Below are 19,357 nucleotides of genomic sequence, written 5' to 3'. Positions count from 1 at the left end.
TTACTAGGCATATACCTTGAGAAAACCATAATTCAAAAAGAGTCATGTACCTAAATGTTCATCGCAGCTCTATTTACAATAGCCAGGAGATGGAAACAACCTAAGTGTCCATCATTGGATGAATGGATAAAGAAGATGTGGCACATATATACAATGGAATATTTCTCAGCCATAAAAAGAAACGAAATTGAGTTATTTGTAGTGAGGTGGATGGACCTAGAGTCTGTCATACAGACTGAAGTAAGTCAGAAAGAGAAAGACAAAATACCGTAAGGTAACACATATATATGGAATATAAGAAAACAAATGTCTTGAAGAACCTAGGGGTAAGACGAGAAGAAAGACACAGACCTACTAGAGAATGGACTTGAGGATATGGGGAGGGGGAAGGGTAAGCTGTGACAAAGCGAGAGAGTGGCATGGACATATATACACTACCAAACGTAAGGTAGATAGCTAGTGGGAAACAGCCGCATAGCATAGGGAGATCAGTTCGGTGCTTTGTGACCACCTGGATGGGTGAGATAGGGAGGGTGGGAGGGAAGGAGATGCAAGAGGGAGGAGATATGGGACCATATGTATATGTATAACTGATTCACTTTGTTATAAAGCAGACCCTAACACACCACTGTAAAGCAATTATACTCCAATAAAGATGTTAAAGAAAAAAAAAAAAAGAACTGCATAAGGAATTTCTTCAGGCAGAGAGAAATTATATAAGAAACCTGGATCATTTGGAATGAGTGAATAGCTAGAAAAATGGTAAATATTTGTGTAAATATTAGAAAGTATTCCTGTCCTATTGCCTTCTTAAACATGTTTGAAGTTGTAAGAAAAATTTATAACACGGCCTAATGAGGCTTTAAATTTATGTAAACGTAATATATAAGACAACTGTGGCATAAAGGGGAGAGGGTAAGGGTACCTACATGATGGAAAAATTTCTACATTCCAAATTGAAACAGTAAAATAGCGTTTACAGCTGACCTGGGAACAACAAGGGGTTTGGGGCACCGACCCTTCATGCAGCTGAAAATGAGATAACAAATACGTGTTGTTAAAAGCCACTAACTTGTGCTAATTTGTTACACAGCGAAACAAAAACAAAAATGAACCCCTCCAGTAATATGAGAAACAAAAAGACATTACATTTTGGTAAGAAAGGACAATTCACTCTAAAACCCCAACGATTCTAAATGTGTATGCTCTCTAAAAAAAAAAAAAAAAGAAAGAAAGGAAAAACTGACCAAACTAAAAGGAGAAACAGATAAATCTACAATTATATCTGAAGGCTTCCACTCTCCTATCTCAGTATCAAACAATGTTGGCATAATGTCAGCATGGATCAAGTACTAAAAAGCACCATCAACTCACTGGATCTAATTGAAACATATAGCACTCCACCGAACCACAGCAGGGTACACATTCTTTTCAAGTGTATGTGGAACATTCATGAAGATAGATCATATTCTAGATCAAAGTACAAACGCTAACAAATGTAAAATGACTGAATGAAGTCCTACAAAGTATGTTCTCTGATCATAAAATAAAACCAGAAAACAGTAACAGAAAAAAGTAGGAAAATGTCCAAACAGTTGGAAATTAACCCATTTCTAAGTAATCCATGGGCCAAAGAGGATGTTTCAAGGGGAAATTACAATAAAGTTTGAACTGAATTAAAATGAAAATAGAACACAGAAAAATTTGTGGGGTGCAACTAAAGCAGTGCTTAGAGGGAAATTTACAGCATGCAATACCAATATTAGACAAGAAAAAAGGTCTCACCCTCAGCTATCTAAGCTTCAACCTTAAAAGACCAGAAAAGAGCAAAATAAACAGAAATCAAGCAGAAGGAAGATAACATTGTGAATGTACCTTATGCTACTGAATTGTGTATTTTTAAATGGTTAAGACAGAAAATTTTATGTTTTGTGTATTTTACCACACTAAAAACATATTCTTTCATGGATCATAGGTCTAAAGGTTAAAAGTAAAACTATAAAAATTTTTTGAAAAATAGGAGCAAATTTTCATGACTACTGGATAGGCAGAGTTTTTAGACATGATAGAGCAAAAGCATGATCCGTAAACAAGAAACCTGAAAACGTACACTTTATCAAAGTTAACACCTTGCGCTCTGTGAAAAATATTGTTAAGAGAATGATAAGCCAAACTGCCACCTAGGAGAAAATATTGGCAAATCACTTACCCAATAAAAGATTTGTCCAGAATATAAAGAACTCTCAAAGCAAAACAGTAACAACACAACACAATTAATATGGACAAATTACTCAGACACACGGTTCCCTAAAGAGGATTATAAGGATCACAAATAAGCAATGAAAAGGGATTCAACATCATTAACATTTAGCGAAATGCAAATCAAACCACAATGAGATACCCCTATACATAGATTAGATGGCCAAAGTAAAAGAGAGCGACAATACCGAATGCTGATGAGGATGTGGGGCAACGGGTGCTCTTGATCACTGATGCTAAGAAGGCAAAAAGGTGCGAGTGCTCTGCCAAATGGCTGACTTTTGAGAACTCAAGTCTACACTTACCACATGATCCAGAAAAGCCACTCTTGGGAATTTACCCTAGAGAAACAAAAACTTACTCTTCTCCAAACACCTGTAAATGAATGATCAAAGCAGCACTGATTATTAATTAACAAAAACTAGAAACAACCCAAATGTCCCTCGGTGGGTGAATGAATAGATGAACTGTAGCAGATCCATACAATGGAATACCACTCAACAACGAAAACCAAAAAGTTACTGACACATGCAACAACTTGGATGAGCAGCATTAAGGTGAACGAAAGAAGCCAACCGCTAAAGGTTACATACTATTATATATACCACACACAAATACCATATAAGACATTCTTGAAAAGACAAAACCATAGTAATGGAGAATAGACAGTGGCTTTCAGGGTATTAGGGGTGAGGGGACAGCATGACTATGTTGAGAGAGAGCACGAGAGAGTTTTGGGGTGATGGAATGGTTCTGTATCCTGACTGTGGTGGTGGGTACGTGAATTTATACTTGTGTTAAAATTCATAGAACTGGAGAAGAAAAATAAAGTTAATGTTATTGTATGATGATTTACATAATAAAAGGAAAATTTAAAAATAAGGTACCAATGTGACCGCTAGGAAATGATGTCCAGAAGGCAGCTAGACAGGATGGAAGTTAGGAGGGTAGTCTGCGTAACTGACAGAGATTTTGAGGTCACCAGTCCCTTGTAGAATAGTAAGTGAGATCACCCCAGGGTATTAACTTACAGTGAAAAATAACCAAGGACAGAATCCCAGGAAATATCAGCCTTAGAAACTACGGAAGAAGAGAATCCTGTAGAAGATATTAAGAAATAATAATCAGAAAACTAAGGGATAAACAAAGAGAATTTGGTGTCACGGAAGGCAAGGAAGAAATTTTGAAGAAGTAACTCATGAGATCAAATGTCACAGAAAGGTCAAGTAAGATAAAGATTTAAAATACTCGATTATATTTGGCAGTATGGACATCGGTGACTTCTGTTTCAACAGGATTATGAATAGCGGGTAAGCAACGACAGAGAACAGAGCTTCATTCATTTGAGGTGTCTGGCCATGAAGAGGAGGAAGGAGCCGAGAACGTGAGAAACATGAATATATTTATGGGCTATGCCAGGAAAGACGGGAAGTTCAGAAAAGAGAGGAAGCAAGTGATAGAGTAAGGAGGCCCCTTGAGGAAACAGACAGCATGGCCCAGAAAATAAGGCCATGAAAGCGTGGGCTCTCAAGTCAGACTGCAGGGATTTAAACAGGATGTAATCTATCGTTTGGTTGCTGTAAAGCTCAAGCTATCGCTTTAGCTTCTCCACCTCTGCCTCAGTGAGATGTAACATGGGAAGACGACAGAACCTGCCTCAGAGCACTGCTGTGACAAGTGAGTGAGTACAGGTATAGAGCTTAGAACTAAGCCTGACACATCAGCACCCAGTAAACGACCAATGTGAACAATTACCAGCATTATAATCATCAAACAGGATGGAACAGGAAGATTACTTTTGAACAGAGGAAGTTATATCCTTCTCTGAGACTGGAGAAAACAAGGATAGATTGGGCACAATTATGCATAAGTTTATAAGTATGGAGGCAGAAAATGTGACAAAATGTGGGATTTTTAAGCCCAATTTTCTTGGTGATGTAATGATTATCTTCACAGAAAGGGAAGAAGGATGAAACCATGGAGGAAAGTTCCCACTGTGGGCAACAGGAGAGGCTGCTGACCACGGAGATTCAGAGGACAGCCAAGAAGGACTGAAGCTCTGCTGAAACCAGAGGCCATAAACCCATCTGACACTAGTCATCACAGCTTTAACTTTCTCCAGCAGTGTTCAGAAGTCTGAGAGAAAAAACAGTCACCGACTGAGTTACAGGTAATAAAGAGGGATATGCCCACTCAGAAAGAAGGGCTCTGTGGCAGCATGGGGAGCATATAATTGAGGGAAATTAATGATCGGCTACTCCCATGAGCTTTAAAAGCATCTCTTTTAGAAACTACAAAAATGCCCATCAACTGAGGACTGAACAAACAAACTGTGGTACATCCACACGATGGAATATGACTCAGGAATAAAAAAGAACTACTGATACACACCAGCCTCAAAACTCTATATACTGTATAATAATTTTACATGAAATTCTAGAAGAAACAAGACCACAGTGACAGGAAGCAGACCAGTGGTTGCCTACAGCTGGTAGAAGATTGACTGTCATGGGGCACAAGGAAACTTCTTCCTCCAGTTTTACTGAGACACGACTGACTTACAACACTGTTAGTTTAAGGTGTACAACATAATGACTTGATACACGCATATACTGAGAAAGGATCACTACGGTAGGTCTGGTTATCATCCATCATCTCACATACCGACAGTTTTTTCTCTGGTGGCAAGAGAAGCAACCTTTTAAGAAATGATGGAATGGTGCTGTCCTGTGGTTGTGGCAGTGGTTACATGACTACATACACCTGTCAACACTCATCCAGATACACTCCCAACACTGGTGAATTTCACTGTATTTAAACTTCATGTTAATACAGGTGACTTCTTACAAGGCTCTGTGTGGACGCCTGGGCTGCGTGCTCCACCACCAAGCACGGGCTCGAGACAGCTCCGCCCCCTCGCCTTGTCTATATCCCCAGACGCGGCCTCTAAGTCACAGGCAAAGGGACTGTGACGGCAGAACCTGGAGAAGACCCCCAAGGCTTCCTGATACCCACACCCACTCCCCAGGTGTGCAAGTCTGATGGGTTGTACCCCCAGGATTAGGTCACGATAAATGGGATGAGGGACGTTAAACCAGTGAGCTGACCATTAAATGCAGTTTTCCTGGCTGGTTGTAGAAGCGGCAGGTGGGGGGTTGATGCACAGGGAGTTCTTTGACGCTGAGATGAAGGGGCCACATGGTCCCAGTCAAAGCTCTCAGACAGCGAGGCCTGAGTTCCACAGCAGCAGGGAGGGAAGTCCTGCCAGCACCCTGAGGGGTCGGTGAAGGTGGCTGAGCCTCCAGCTGAGGACACAGCTGTTGACACATCCACCTCAGCCTCAGGAGACCAGGAGCAGAGAACTGTTCCAACGTGCCAGAGTCCTGGCCCGGAGAAACTGTAGGTCATAAATTTGTGTTGCTTTAAGCCACTACATTATGGTAATTTGTGTTATACAGCATGGAAAAGGAGAGGCCTATTTTAAACAACCCCTCTACCTCATCATAAGAAAGTTCCAATTTAGAACTTAAAATTGTATGAACTTAAAATCTTAAAATCCCCACAGCTAACCTCAGCTTTCACCTCTATTCTTTACCTCACGCTTCCAGAATATATATTCTTGTCTAACACCAGACTCTAAGTTATTCCAGAGAGAAACTATATCTGAGTAAGATTTAATTAAGTCATCTTTAATCAATTAATTAACCTATTACCCCCAAAGTGTTTAACACACTGCCTTGTTGTTGTATTAGTGAATAAAGAAAGTAATATACGATGCATCCACCCAAACATACTGAAAAGTAAAAATTCTTCACTTTTTAGCCACATTTTTCTAAAGTAAAGTTTCACGTATACATATAGTCATCTAGGGAATGAAGAAACTCTATACAGGTTAACAAAACGCATCTTGGAAAGTCATATAAAAATCACCGTCAAAAATGCACTGATTTCTAAAGCACATCTTTTAAAAATGATAAAACAACAAAATGAAAATACTAATATCTGATTGCAGTGAGACCATGGCCTCCCCTTCTTCCAAAATTCTACACTTGAGAAGTTGTTCAGTGAATGCATACCAGCACTCCCAAACAAGTGAAACTCTGGGTAGTCCCAAGAACAGAAGGAGCCCAGAGGTAAGGAAAATACACACGTGGGTTTAAGATGAGAAGCGTCATGAGCACAGCCTGTAGGGAAGAGGCCTCGGCAGCAGGTGTGAGCAACAGGAGGCTGCTCTGCGATGAGCTGGCAGCCGGGGCACGAGGGGAACAGCAGCAATGGCGCTTAAAGAAGAGGTCACCCAGCACACTGTCCATCTCCGTGAGCAGCTCCCTTCAGACACGAGTGATGAGAGAGCCCGGACTGAAAGGCCAGGCTGGTGCTCCAGGTGACCAGTGACACCCAGGAAGGTGGGGTCTCCAATGCCCAGAAAGTAAGCTGCCATGTATTTGTCTGGCCAAACAGCAATGTGTCCCACCCATCCTCTACTGTGATGAAAAACTGAACAGAGGAGAGGTCAGCAACACGTGCCCATCCCGCCAGGGGGCCACCCAAACAGAGGCAACGAAGGGTAAAACAGACACCCCCAAACATGAACACACCAGCAAGAACACTAAATGTATGAGGGATGCCAGTACCATGAAACAGGGAGCAGACTTGCTGAAAAAAAAACTGAAGACACCGAGGTGACACGGCCAAGAGTGCACTAAGAACAAGACCTTATGATAACCTTTATGATAATGATAAAGTATCATTAGAGAAATGAGCACAAGATCACAGAGCTTTCAATGAAAACTAAGAAGATTCATGGACATGAGAATACAAGTTTCTAAACTTAAGAGAAAACATCACTGGATGGGCTGAAGAGCGGAGTAGACAAAACAAAAGAACATGTTACGAGCTGAAATTCGGGCCCAGGAATCCTTCCAAAACAGTAAGAAGGGACAAAGGGATAAAAAAGATGAAATAAAAGTACAGAAAAAAAGACATTTGATGCAGAGGTTCCAATCTATCCATTTAACGGAGTTCTCTTAAGGAGAAAAAGGAGAAGCAGCAATATGTGAAGAAGCGTCAGTTAAGAATGTCCCAGAACCGAAGGTGAGTGCTCAGACTGAAGGCATCTGGTTAGAGTCATGACAGGTCAATTAAAAATACCGAGAACACTCAAGCGATATTTCAGAACACGGAAGGCAGAAAAACGGTGCCAAAAGCTTTCAGAGAGGAAAAACCCCTTACAGAGGAACGTGAAGGAAAACCATGTCACAAGACTTGAGAGCGACAATGAGACCATGATGAGGCAGCAGCTTCAAGGTGGGGTGGGGAGCAAACTACCAGCCAAGACTTCCACTTGCAGCTGTGGTGGAGTAACAGGGACCAGATCTACCCTCCCACCTTCAGCAACTACAAGTCTGGACAAAGTAGATGAAACAACGATTTTCCAACACTGGCAAACAGGCAGCACAAGACAGTGATCCTTGTGAGAAGGGTAACAAGTGAGGTAAGCTCAGCAACTGCCCAGTCTCCAGGCTGCAGCACAGGGAGAGGGTGTCCTGAGTCAGGGAAACAGCAGCCAGAGCTTGGGAGGCTGAAGAGCAGTACCATTTGCAGGAAGGGATACCAAGGAAGAGAGAGCTGCCCAGAGAGTCCTGGAATCCGCAGAGGTTTCCCCTGAGTCTCCTGCTGAGGGACGGTTACCATGACATCACCAATCCCTCAGGCTCACTGAGGGCTGGGAACACATCACACTTCCAACAGCCAGACTAGAAAGGCCTCCAAATCAACAGAGCATTGGAGTACCACCAATCCATCATCAGAGCGTCAAGAGTACTGCCTCGCTTTTCCGGTAAGCAGCCTGAGGTGACCTCTAAAAATGGTTCGCTATTCACTTGACCCAGAAAACTCCACAAAATCATGCAAGTCGAGAGGTTCAAACCTTCGTGTTCACTTTAAGAACACTTGTGAAACGGCCCAGGCCATTAAGGGTATGCATATGCGAAAAGCCACCAAGCATCTGAAGGATGTCACTTTAAAGAAGCAGTGTGTGCCATTCCGTCGCTACAATGGTGGAGTTGGTAGGTGTGCCCAGGCCAAACAGTGGGGCTGCACGCAGGGTCGGTGGCCCAAAAAGAGTGCTGAATTTTTACTGCACATGCTCAAAAATGCAGAGAGTAATGCTGAACTTAAGGGCTTAGATGTAGATTCTCTGGTCACTGAGCATATCCAGGCGAACAAAGCCCCCAAGACACGGTGCAGGACTTACAGAGCTCATGGTTGGATCAACCTATACGTGAGCTCTCCCTGCCACACTGAGATGATCCTCACTGAAAAAAACCAGATTGTTCCTAAAGCAGAAGAGGAGGTTGCCCAGAAGAAAAAGATATCCCCGAAGAAATTGAAGAAACAAAAACTTATGGCCCCGGAATAAATGCTGCAAAAAGTAAATGCAAATAAAAGTAAAAAACAACAAAAAAAAAGAGTACTGCCTGAGCGGTGGCGCCAAGTGCGTTCTAGACGAAAGGCTCTTCTCCACCTGCCTAGCAAAGCTGAGAATCAACCTTGAAAGACTCAAACTATTTTCAAGTAACATAACTGCAGCACAGAATAAATTTATTCATTTGTATTTAAATACAAAAAATCCAAGATAAAATACACAATGCCAGGCATCCAACCACAAATTACCAGGTAGGTAAAGAAGCAGGAAAAGATTACCCAAATGAAGAGAAAATCAGTCAACAAACTGACTCAGGAATGACACAGATAATAGAATTAGTGACAAGGTCATTAAAAAGGCGGCTCTAATCATATTCCATATGTTCAAGAAGGTAGAGAAAAGTGTAAGTATTATAAAGACAGACATGGAAAGTATAAAAATGACCCAAATAAATTTTAAGAGATTAAAAAATACAGTATCTGAAATGAAAAATATACAGTGTCTGGATGGGATTAAGAGCAGAGCAGATTACACAAAGCAGAAAAAAAGAGTAATGAACTTGAAGATACAGTAACAGAAGCTACCCAAAACCAAACACAGGAAAAGGACCAAAAAGGAATGAACAGAGCATCAGCAAGCTGACGTATGGCTACTGAGCACCCAGAGGAAAAAGGAGAGGAGAACAGAAAAAGATTTTGAAGAAATAATGGCTGAATTTTTCCAAATTTGATAAAAACAATAAATCCACTGATCCAAGAAGCTCAATGAACCCCCAACAAAATAAAATGAAGAAAACTACACCAAGATACATCTAAATCAATCCACTTCCAGTGATAAGGAGGAAATGTTAAAAGCCGTAAGAGAGAAAAGACACATTACACACAGAGGAAAATTTAAGAATGACAGCAGACCTCTGGTAAGAACCGGCGTGCCAGGGTGTAAGTGGAGAAACACCTTTAAAGAACTGAAAGAAAAAGAACTCTCAACCTATAAGACTACATCCAGCAAAAATATTTTTCAAAAAAGAAGACAAAATGCTTTTTCAGACATACAAATGCTAAGCAAATTTACCAGCAGACCACCACTACAAATTAACATTTAAGTGTGAAGACAAAATAAGGACCTTCCCAACAAATCTTTGACAGTTTCTCTCCAAAAGGTTACGAGAGGATAGTCTCCATCATGAAGACAAACTGAGGGAGGACAGTAGTATATAAGGAACTGTGCTGAGGAAAGAAATGTGTAAATCTTGGTAAGTCTAATAACTGTTTTTAAAATCTGTAACTAAAATTCCAGATGCTACTAACATGGGAGAAATAGGGCAAGGGAAAACAAAGGAGGTTCTCCTCTGTCTATAGAGAGGATACAAATACAGATTAATTCCAGGTATTAGAAAAACAAGCTCATGGGTGTTACACATACACAGGGTAACCATTAAAAAATTTAACTATTTTTCTGTGATATTATTTCAAAGAAAAAAAATCCTAAATTGGAATAATTATATTAATTAACTCATAAAGATATCACTTATGGCCTTACAGTAAATCTAAGTCTAAAGAAAACATATTGCCATACAATTGCCCTATTTCCTACGTGAGCATGATGCTTCACGGGTGCTGAGCTGACAAACAATCACCATGTGTTCTGTGGACAGAAGGTGAAAAGGCATTTGTGCACCTCTGCAAGTCAAAACTATTAACTACTGAAACGATGATCTAAAACTATTAATATTTTCTTAGGTACATGACTTAATTCAGCTAACTGGAATAATTAGAGGCTTTAAAATACTTTTGTTCCTAATTTACTTTTGAGTAAATGCACAGTTACATGTATATTTACCCAAATGTTTATTTTCCATTTTTCTTCTACAATTCTTTGCTACTTAAAAGTATTTAAAACCAGAAGCATAATGGAAGAAAAAAGTAATGTAAGAACTTATTTATTTAATATAAATATCTGGGTTGCTATACCTACTTCAACTCTTTTAAAAGGAAGGATACAGCTACGAACTTACTCTCAATTAACCAAGGAACAACAGAATTTCACGCTTAGCATAAAAGAAATAGCTGAAGAGAGGTTAAATGCTCTGCAAATGTTCAGAGGAAATGTTTATAAAGGATTACGACTCTTGGCGTTTATACCTACCTTGTTCCAGACCTTCACTTTGAATACTAACATGTTCAAAAATCTCAAAAACAAAATCCTACCATATGCCCCTCAGCCCGAGCCTTGTTCTGCCTCGCTTCCCGTCTTCGCTGGAGAAACTCTTCTACCTGCTTTGCTCTTTCCACAGCCAGCTGCCCCTTCTGCCTGAGGAATTTGGACAAATAGCAAAGTTAGAAATTCTGAACATTAAATATTTCAAAAAGTTTAAATTTACACTTATTCTACATATTTTCTTTAGAGATATTTGCAAAATATTAAGGCTGATATGAAGTAAAGTCTTCCTCTGTAATGAAGAAATTGCTACACATATATTAGAATCTACCACTTAAATTGGAGACATTATTATTTTAAATAGAGGTAAAATTTCCACTGCTATGTTCATTTAATCTATTCTACTTATAGACATATAAAATGATTTCAGACTATACCTACAGAAAAATCTCAATAGTTTCCAAGTAGGTAAGCTTATTTCAGAACTCTGCATCAAAGATATCAATCAGTATGGAAGTAAGATTAAAGCAGCAGAGTAGCAACTTCAAAGCTCATCGAAAATAAGGAAGAGTTTGTGTGAATTTTCAAAACTGCAGTAAAAAGTAAAATCTGAATTCCTTGAATATCACAACTATTAAAAAGAAAAATGGATAGATTAGGGGAGAAAACTAAAAGCACGTTTATTTGTTTCCATCTTTTCCAGTTATGTTTCTGTATCCTCCTCTAACAACTATGAGAGAATGTAAACATGTTGGCCTTAGACGACAACTAAAAAATATCAATGACATTTTGAACATCTAATATATATTGTGTGGGACTTCCCTAACCAGTGGAGCAGTGGTTAAGGATCTGCCTGCCAATGCAGTGGACACAGGTTTGATCTCTGGTCTGGGAAGATCCCTCATGCCATGGAGCAACTAAGCCCATGCGCCACAACTACTGAGCCTGCGCTCTAGAGCCCGTGAGCCATAACTACTGAGCCCACGTGTCACAACTACCAAAGCCCACGTGCCTAGAGCCCTGTGCTCCGCAACAAGAGAAGCCACTGCAATGAGAAGCCTACACACCGCAACGAAGAGTAGCCCCCGCTCACCGCAACTAGAGAAAGCCCACACAGCAACAAAGACCTAATGCAGCCAAAAATAAAAAAACAAATTTATAATATATATTGTGTCTGTTACCGTGTACTAGGAAAGATACAAAAATAAACAAAACCCATCCCCCGTAAACAGAGAACTCATTGCATAGTATCAACTGCAGTAATTTTGTGAGTAAGGAAGAAAGATGAGAAAGTTATTGACTGCACTTCTCAGATATTGGCTACGAAGGCACACAAAATTACTACAGCCTCTGTGATGGACCATAACTAAGTTATGTTCAGAAAAAGATATGAAATAATGCCTTCTCTCTTCCAGTAGATTTAAACACTTCTGATTTTCATACCCCAAATAGTTATTTCTTTTACATGTTTTGTTAACAATTACAGTTGACCCTTGAACAGCACAGGTTTGAACTGTGCGGGGCCACTTAATGCGGATATTTTTCAATAGTAAATACTACAGCACTACATGTTCATGGTTGGTTGAATCCATGGATGCAGAGGAACCTCAGATATGGAGGGCTGACTATAAGTATATGCAGATTGACCCCCATATTGTTCAAGGGTCAACTGTACTGGGACATGTAAGAATCTTAAATATGAAATTAAATGGTAGAAATTTAAAATCTGATTTACCATAAAGCTATGGAAGACAGTGGCCTAAGATTCATTTAACTTTCATAGTGCTTAAAAGATATTCTTGTGAAACTCCATCATTGGAATTTTCTAGGATTAGATAATCTCTATAGCTGGTTCAGAGCCTTTCCAGTGTATTAATTTTGTAACCTGTAGCTTTACCAAATTCTTTGATGAGCTCTAGTAGTTTTTTGGTAGCGTCTTTGGGATTTTCTATGGACAGTATCATGTCATGAACATGTAAAACTGTTTACATGTCTGTAAACAGTGACAGTTTTAGTTCTCTTCTTCCAATTTGGATTCCTTTCATTTCTTTTTCTTCTCTGGTTGCTGAGGCTAGGAAAATCTCCTTCATATACTGGGTTGGCCAAAACGTTCATTTTTCTGTATGTTACAGAAAAACCTGAACAAACATTTTGACCAGCTCAATATATAGGCAAGGCTGTTATTCTGGTCTGCTATAGCCCCATTTATATAAGGCTGGGCCTAAAGACGACAGATAAACTTTCAGAGAGTATGACACTCAGATATGTCATCTGAAACTGTACATCTACTGATAAGGCTCTTTTGAGGAGTCCTGGATGCTTACACCACCATATACAATTAGATAAAATCTCTGCTTTGTATCCTGACTGCACTGACTTCCTTTTCTAACCTTTATAAAAGTAAAACTTCTACAAAGTTTTTATGCTTGATTTCCCATTCTAAGATACTGAGTATCTCCAATGTTTGTCAGTCTGGGGCTCCAACTCAGCATATGTTAATTCATATTCACTGATTGATTTGATTCACTAAATCAAATAATTCAGCTACAAAGAAATATTTTACTAAGAACCTGATCATACACATAACAGCTTTGATTTAAAGAATGTTCACAGCATTTATGTAAATATAGTACTATCCATTCTATTTATTTATGTAATCTATAAGTTTTGCTTTACTGAATAGTTTTTTCCTAAGCTGGTTTAAATAAGCAAGTATATATAACTGGTTGCTTTCAATCACAAACTTAAAACCTGTAGTAATTTTTGCTTACCATTATTTCTTTTATCTTCTCATTTATTAAACAAATACTTATTGAGTGTCAACTATTTACCAATATTACATCTGTCTTTGAAGATATAAGATGTATAAAACAGAATTCCAGGAATGCAAGGTTGGTGCAACATATAAAAATCAATCAGAGTAATATACCTTATTAAAAGAATAAAGGACAAAACTAGTTTAATTGATTCTATGATTCCTTATAATATTTAAAAACCTATACTGTTTTCATTTTTCACATGCATTTCTGTTTACTACTTAATACATACCAAAAAGAAGAACCCATTCTCATATTCTTATTCCCCTTTCAGTAGTAAAACTGTACTGAGTTGTGAGCACAAACTATATACATGTGCAAGGCTCATAGGGATAGAGGAAATAGTCAATTAACTTAATAGTCATTTAATAGTCATTCTCTTCATTAAATGTCATTAAGAATTTATATGTGGGACTTTCCCAGTGGCTCAGTCGTTGAGAATCTGCCTGCCAATGCAGGGGACACGGGTTCAATCCCTGGTCCGGAAGATCCTACATGCTGTGGAGCAACTCAGCCCATGCACCACAACTACTGAGCCTGTGCTCTAGAGCCCGTGAGCCACAACTACTGAGCCTGAGTGCCACAACTACTGAAGCCCACACACCTAGAGCCTGTGCTCCGCAACAAGAGAATCCACTGCAATGAGAAGCCCGTGCAATGCAATGAAGAGTAGCCCCCGCTTGCCACAACTACAGAAAGCCCGCATACAGCAACAAAGACCCAACACAGCCAAAAATAAATAAATAAAAGAATTTATATGTGTATACTCTTTTTTAAACAAATTAAATAGACCATATCTTTTGCGTTCCAAACTTATGCCACTTAAAATTAGTAGAACATTAATCTAGATTAATAGTAAAGGAATGATTAATATAAATACTATATAAGCCACAAATATACAGTAAGAAATTAGGAATCTGGAAAGTGAAATACAGAGACATTAAAATGGGTAAAAAAGAAATAATGAGACAAACTCTTTTTCATCCTGACAAGAGAAAAAAGGAAATTATTTTCTTTTTTTATACAAATGCATGAATAAATGGAAAGATGTGGGTAAGACACCTCATATCCATGGCTCAAACCTTTTACTAAGGGAAATTAAAAATTCTGAAAGATGACTAAAAATGGATTTGTTTAAGAGGTGAAAGCAACATAAAAATGGCAGCAATCTAGGTAGCAGAAATAATCCGAGAAGTGAAAAATGAGTCAATATGGTTTAAGGTAGAAGAGTTGGGGTGGTATAGGGTTAATGAAATGAAAAAAGGATGTCGTGGGTGTATTCACTAAGCTTCCTCCTCTGTTTAAGCAGCATAATGTCTACCTGAGGGAACGGAATTGTTGTCAGCTTTACTCAAATTAAGCAATACAGAGGAAAAGACTTGGAAAAGTAAAAGCTCAATAAAATACAAATGATTAGAGGCACGCAATGGTTTCATAAGATGCTCTCACGTGATTGAGGTTCTAACGTTAAAAACACTGAATATAAGCTCACCCGTTGTAACAAACATACCACTCTGGTGGGGGACGCTGACAACGGGTATAGGGACAGCATGTGGGAAATCTCTGTACCGTCTCCCTCAGTTTTGTGGTGAAGCTAAACTGCTGCAAAAAGTTAGTCTTCAAAAAAAAATGCTAATTGAGGTGTGTTATCAAGACATGGATATAAAAAGCAAAGTCGGAGCCAGAGTTACTGATAAAAAGGGAAGAAGAAAAATAACACCATGAAAAAGGAAGAAGCAAATATGGGTTATCTAAAATATGAGGAAAAGATAACCTGAAGCACTCTTAGATGACTATAGATTTCAGTTTGCTGATTCAGTTTGAATCAGGGAAATGAACTAATTACATATGACAATAACAAACAAATTATAAAAACCAGAAGTTATGACAGTGTAGAGAAAATGCTCTATAATGCCAACAGTACTAAAAAGTTCAACAAAAGAATAGGGAGGCAGCTGCATAGTGCAGGGAGATCAGCTCAGTGCTTTGTGACCAGCTAGAGGGGTGGGATGGGGAGGGTGGGAGGGAGACACAAGAGGGAGGAGATATGGGGATATATGCATATGTATAGCTGATTCACTTTGTTTTACAGCAGAAACTAACACAACATTGTAAAGCAATTATACTCCAATAAAGATGTTAAAATTTTTTAAAAAATCATAATATTCAAACTGGAGGAGACCCTGAGTATTAACTAATCCAACTTCTTGCTGAATAAAGTATTCTCATATTCCCATCTAAATATCCCTGACACATGGTCATTCAAACCCCTAGTGTAATACTTTCAGTTTGAGAGCACTGATTAAATCCCACAACAGCCCATCCACTAAACACACCTCATAATGGATGGAAATCTGCCTCTTTACTTCTAATCACAGTACTTCTACAGTGTGGAAATACAAAGAAATCTAATTCCTCTTCTACAAGACAAGCCATCCAATTCTTCTGAACTTGCTCCTTTAAGCATGCTTTCTTTAAAGGTAGTGAAATTTTCCCAGCTTCTCTAATTTTCCTCATAAAATGTTTCAAGCCTTAGTAAAGTCAATATGGAACAAAAGTTAAGTGAGTGAACTTTGGCACCAAACTGTCCAACTTCAACTCCCGGTTTTACTAATAAACAGTTATGTGGCCTTCAAGAAATTAGTTATTTATACAGTCATTTATCATATATCAATTTCTTAATCTATAAAACTAGGAACAATAATATGTGCCTTGTAGCACTGGTGATGACTAGATGAGCTAATAATAATCAACTTTCATTATTCCTGGTACTTATGTTGTATAAAGTCACCGTGAATATGAATTAGCACATACTGAATGATTACCCCGAGGAGAATTACAGAGTTAGGCTCCTGACAGCCTCTTGCTACAACATTTTCGCCAATGGATTAATATACAACCTTGTTATATGTGTGTTTCTGTTTAAAGACACCTTATTACACGGTCCATTCATTAACACTGAACTCTCGGCCAACAACACTGTATCTCACACTTGAATGAAGCTTCTCTGATACAAATATTTCCTCCATAAGGGAACATCACAGCCTTCTTGCACTTAGGAACACCAGACAGCACTTCAGCACAAGGCGTGAGGGCCATTTTAAGCAATGAAATCACCAGCAAAATGCCCCAAAATGCAGAAAATGCAGCTGAGCAGACTATGAAAGTACATTTGTTCATGAGCGCTGAAACAGGAAAGCAGAGCTGGCCTTGCTCCCGCTCAGCTGGGACTTGCGCACTGGGCAACTCAAAGTCCCTGGAGCTCTGCACATGCCCAGGAATGATCGTGAAGGGACTTGGAGTACTGATGTGCGTCTACACATAAATTTTAGCAAGCAGGCAAATCCACAAGCACACAATCCACAGGTAGCTGGAACTGGCGAGGCATGTAAATCCCTGCGCGGTGGTCTTGGTACAGAGTACGCAACCCAGCAGCAGTTCCTATGTTTATGTCACTATCATCATCCTCATCATCACCATCTTCATGGGCACATGCTTTGTCAATATTCTGTTGTGTGACCAGTAGTGAATATAGTGAAAACTTCATTTCCTCCATTACTTTAATTTAAAATTTTATATTTTTCAAAAACTTCTTTAGCTCCTAAGAGTAACTGGTACTAGTCAGGGGGTAATAAAATGGGCACAATCATATACTGTTAGACTGAGCACAAATTTGCACAGCTTTTGTAGAAAGAAAATTAGTAGTATTTAGTTAAATAAATTTAATTTCATAAATTCAATAAATTTAGTAATATTTCTTTCTAGAGCCTTCATAAAGAACATAACAGAGCAACTCCTTTAATCCAGGAATTACCCTTCTAAGATTGTATTCTACAGAAATAATGAGAAATAAAAAATATGTTCAAAACACAAAGTGTTCAAAAAAGTGAAAAATTACAATGTATTATATTAGAGGATTTGCTATATAAACTATAGTTAACAGCACTGGAATCGAATACAGACATCAAAAGTCCCATGAAAACAATTTTTTGCATGGGAAAATTTTTATGGTAAAAATGTTAAATAAAAACAGATACCAAAAAAAAAAAAAAAGAAACCCCAGCAGATAAAACTTTGTGCATGATTTGATCTCCTCTAACTATAGAAAAAGAAATATGAACAAAAGATGCAAAAATAGACCACAGTCTTCATAGTGACTGCCTTGCAGGATGAGCAGTGATTTCTTCTCCTGTTTCTAACACCTACTGATACCTTCCAATATTTCTAAAGCTAATCTATATCACCTTGGTAAGCAGAAAAACAAGACCAAAAAGCCACTTTCGATTTTCCTTCAGGTTTTCTTTTTCCTTGAGCGAAAGGGAGAGAAAAAAGAGGTCTGAACATTTGGCTGAGAATCCTAAGTGAAAGGGGGACGACAGGATGGCCGGCTGCCACTATTTTAAAATCAGGAAATATGTGAGCTTTCTTGACTTCAGCAAAGGAAACAGCATTAAAATGGAACTTGAGGATTAAAGGAAGTAAAATAAATAAATGCCTTTGAATAAAGCAAAACACTGGCATGCAAAGATGACACTTAATGAACATTGTGGTACATGATTCTTTTTGAATTACGGTTTTCTCAGGGTATATGCCCAGTACTGGGATTGCTGGGTCATATGGTAGGTCTATTTTTAGTTTTTTAAGGACCCTCCATACTGTTCTCCATAGTGGCTGTATCAATTTACATTCCCACCAACAGTGCAAGAGGGTTCCCTTTTCCCCACACTCTCTCCAGCATTTGTTGTTTGTAGATTTTTTGATGATGGCCATTCTGACTGGTGTGAGGTGATACCGCATTGTAGTTTTGATTTGCATTTCTCTAATGATTAGTGATGTTGAGCATCCTTTCATGTGTTTGTTGGCAATCTGTATGTCTTCTTTGGAGGAATGTCTCTTTAGGTCTTGTGCCCATTTTTGGATTGGGTTGTTTGCTTTTTTGATATTGAGCTGCATGAGCTGCTTGTATATTTTGGAGATTCTCTGTCAGTTGTTTCGTTTGCAAATATTTTCTCCCATTCTGAGGGTTGTCTTTTCGTCTTGTTTATGGTTTCCTTTGCTGTGCAAAAGGTTTTAAGTTTCATTAGGTCCCATTTATTTATTTTTGTCTTTATATCCATTTCTCTAGGAAGTGGGTCAAAAAGAGAAAAACAAATACCGTATGCTCACACATATACATGGAATCTTTAAAAGAAAATGGTTCTGAAGAACCTACAGGCAGGACGGGAATAAAGATGCAGACGTAGAGAATGGACTGGAGGATACGGGGAGGGGGAAGAGTAAGCTGGGATGAATTCAGAGAGTGGCATGGGCATATACACACTACCAAATGTAAAATAGACAGCTAGTGGGAAGCAGCCACATAGCACATCAGCTCGGTGCTTTGTGACCACCTAGAGGGGTGGAATAAGGAGGGTGGGAGGGAGACGCAAGAGGGAGGGGATATGGGGATATATGTATACCTATAGCTGACTCAATTTGTTATACAGCAGCAACTAACATAACAATGTAAAGCAATTATACTCCAATAAAGATGTTAAAATAAATAAATAAAAATTTTTTAAAAAATGTGTACCAAATATTAAAAGATAGTCTGTCTTAGAATAATTTCATATCACACCAGATTGCAAACAAATGAGTCCTTGTACCAAGGTGCATTGGTAATTCCTGGATATGAATGACATTAAAATGAAAGTACTGA

At 38.7% G+C, this 19,357-nt stretch overlaps 2 protein-coding genes across 7 annotated transcripts in view; one reads left to right on the top strand and one right to left on the bottom strand.

Annotated features, from left to right (window-relative positions):
- Window positions 1–19,357, bottom strand: part of NEK1 (NIMA related kinase 1) — a 212,661-nt gene that overhangs the window by 111,609 nt on the left and 81,695 nt on the right. For all 6 annotated transcript variants that reach the window (XR_014296918.1, XM_082657164.1, XM_082657161.1 and 3 more), the window contains exon 17: window positions 10,894–10,996. Coding sequence is in view for 5 of the 6 variants with exons in the window: in XM_082657164.1 (XP_082513290.1) it covers window positions 10,894–10,996 (103 nt within the window). In the remaining variant the exon portion in view is untranslated. The remainder of the gene's footprint in view (window positions 1–10,893; window positions 10,997–19,357) is intronic.
- On the top strand, window positions 8,126–8,680 carry LOC309824490 (large ribosomal subunit protein uL22-like; the record flags this gene model as incomplete). Its single annotated transcript, XM_082657422.1, has 1 exon — window positions 8,126–8,680. The coding sequence occupies one exon, from the start codon at window positions 8,126–8,128 to the stop codon at window positions 8,678–8,680; it is 555 nt and encodes a 184-aa protein (XP_082513548.1).

This window comes from Grampus griseus, assembly GCF_964374135.1.
Source record: "Grampus griseus genome assembly, chromosome: 6".
Taxonomy (NCBI): Eukaryota; Metazoa; Chordata; class Mammalia; order Artiodactyla; family Delphinidae; genus Grampus; species Grampus griseus.
This window is presented reverse-complemented; position numbering and strand designations above follow the sequence as displayed.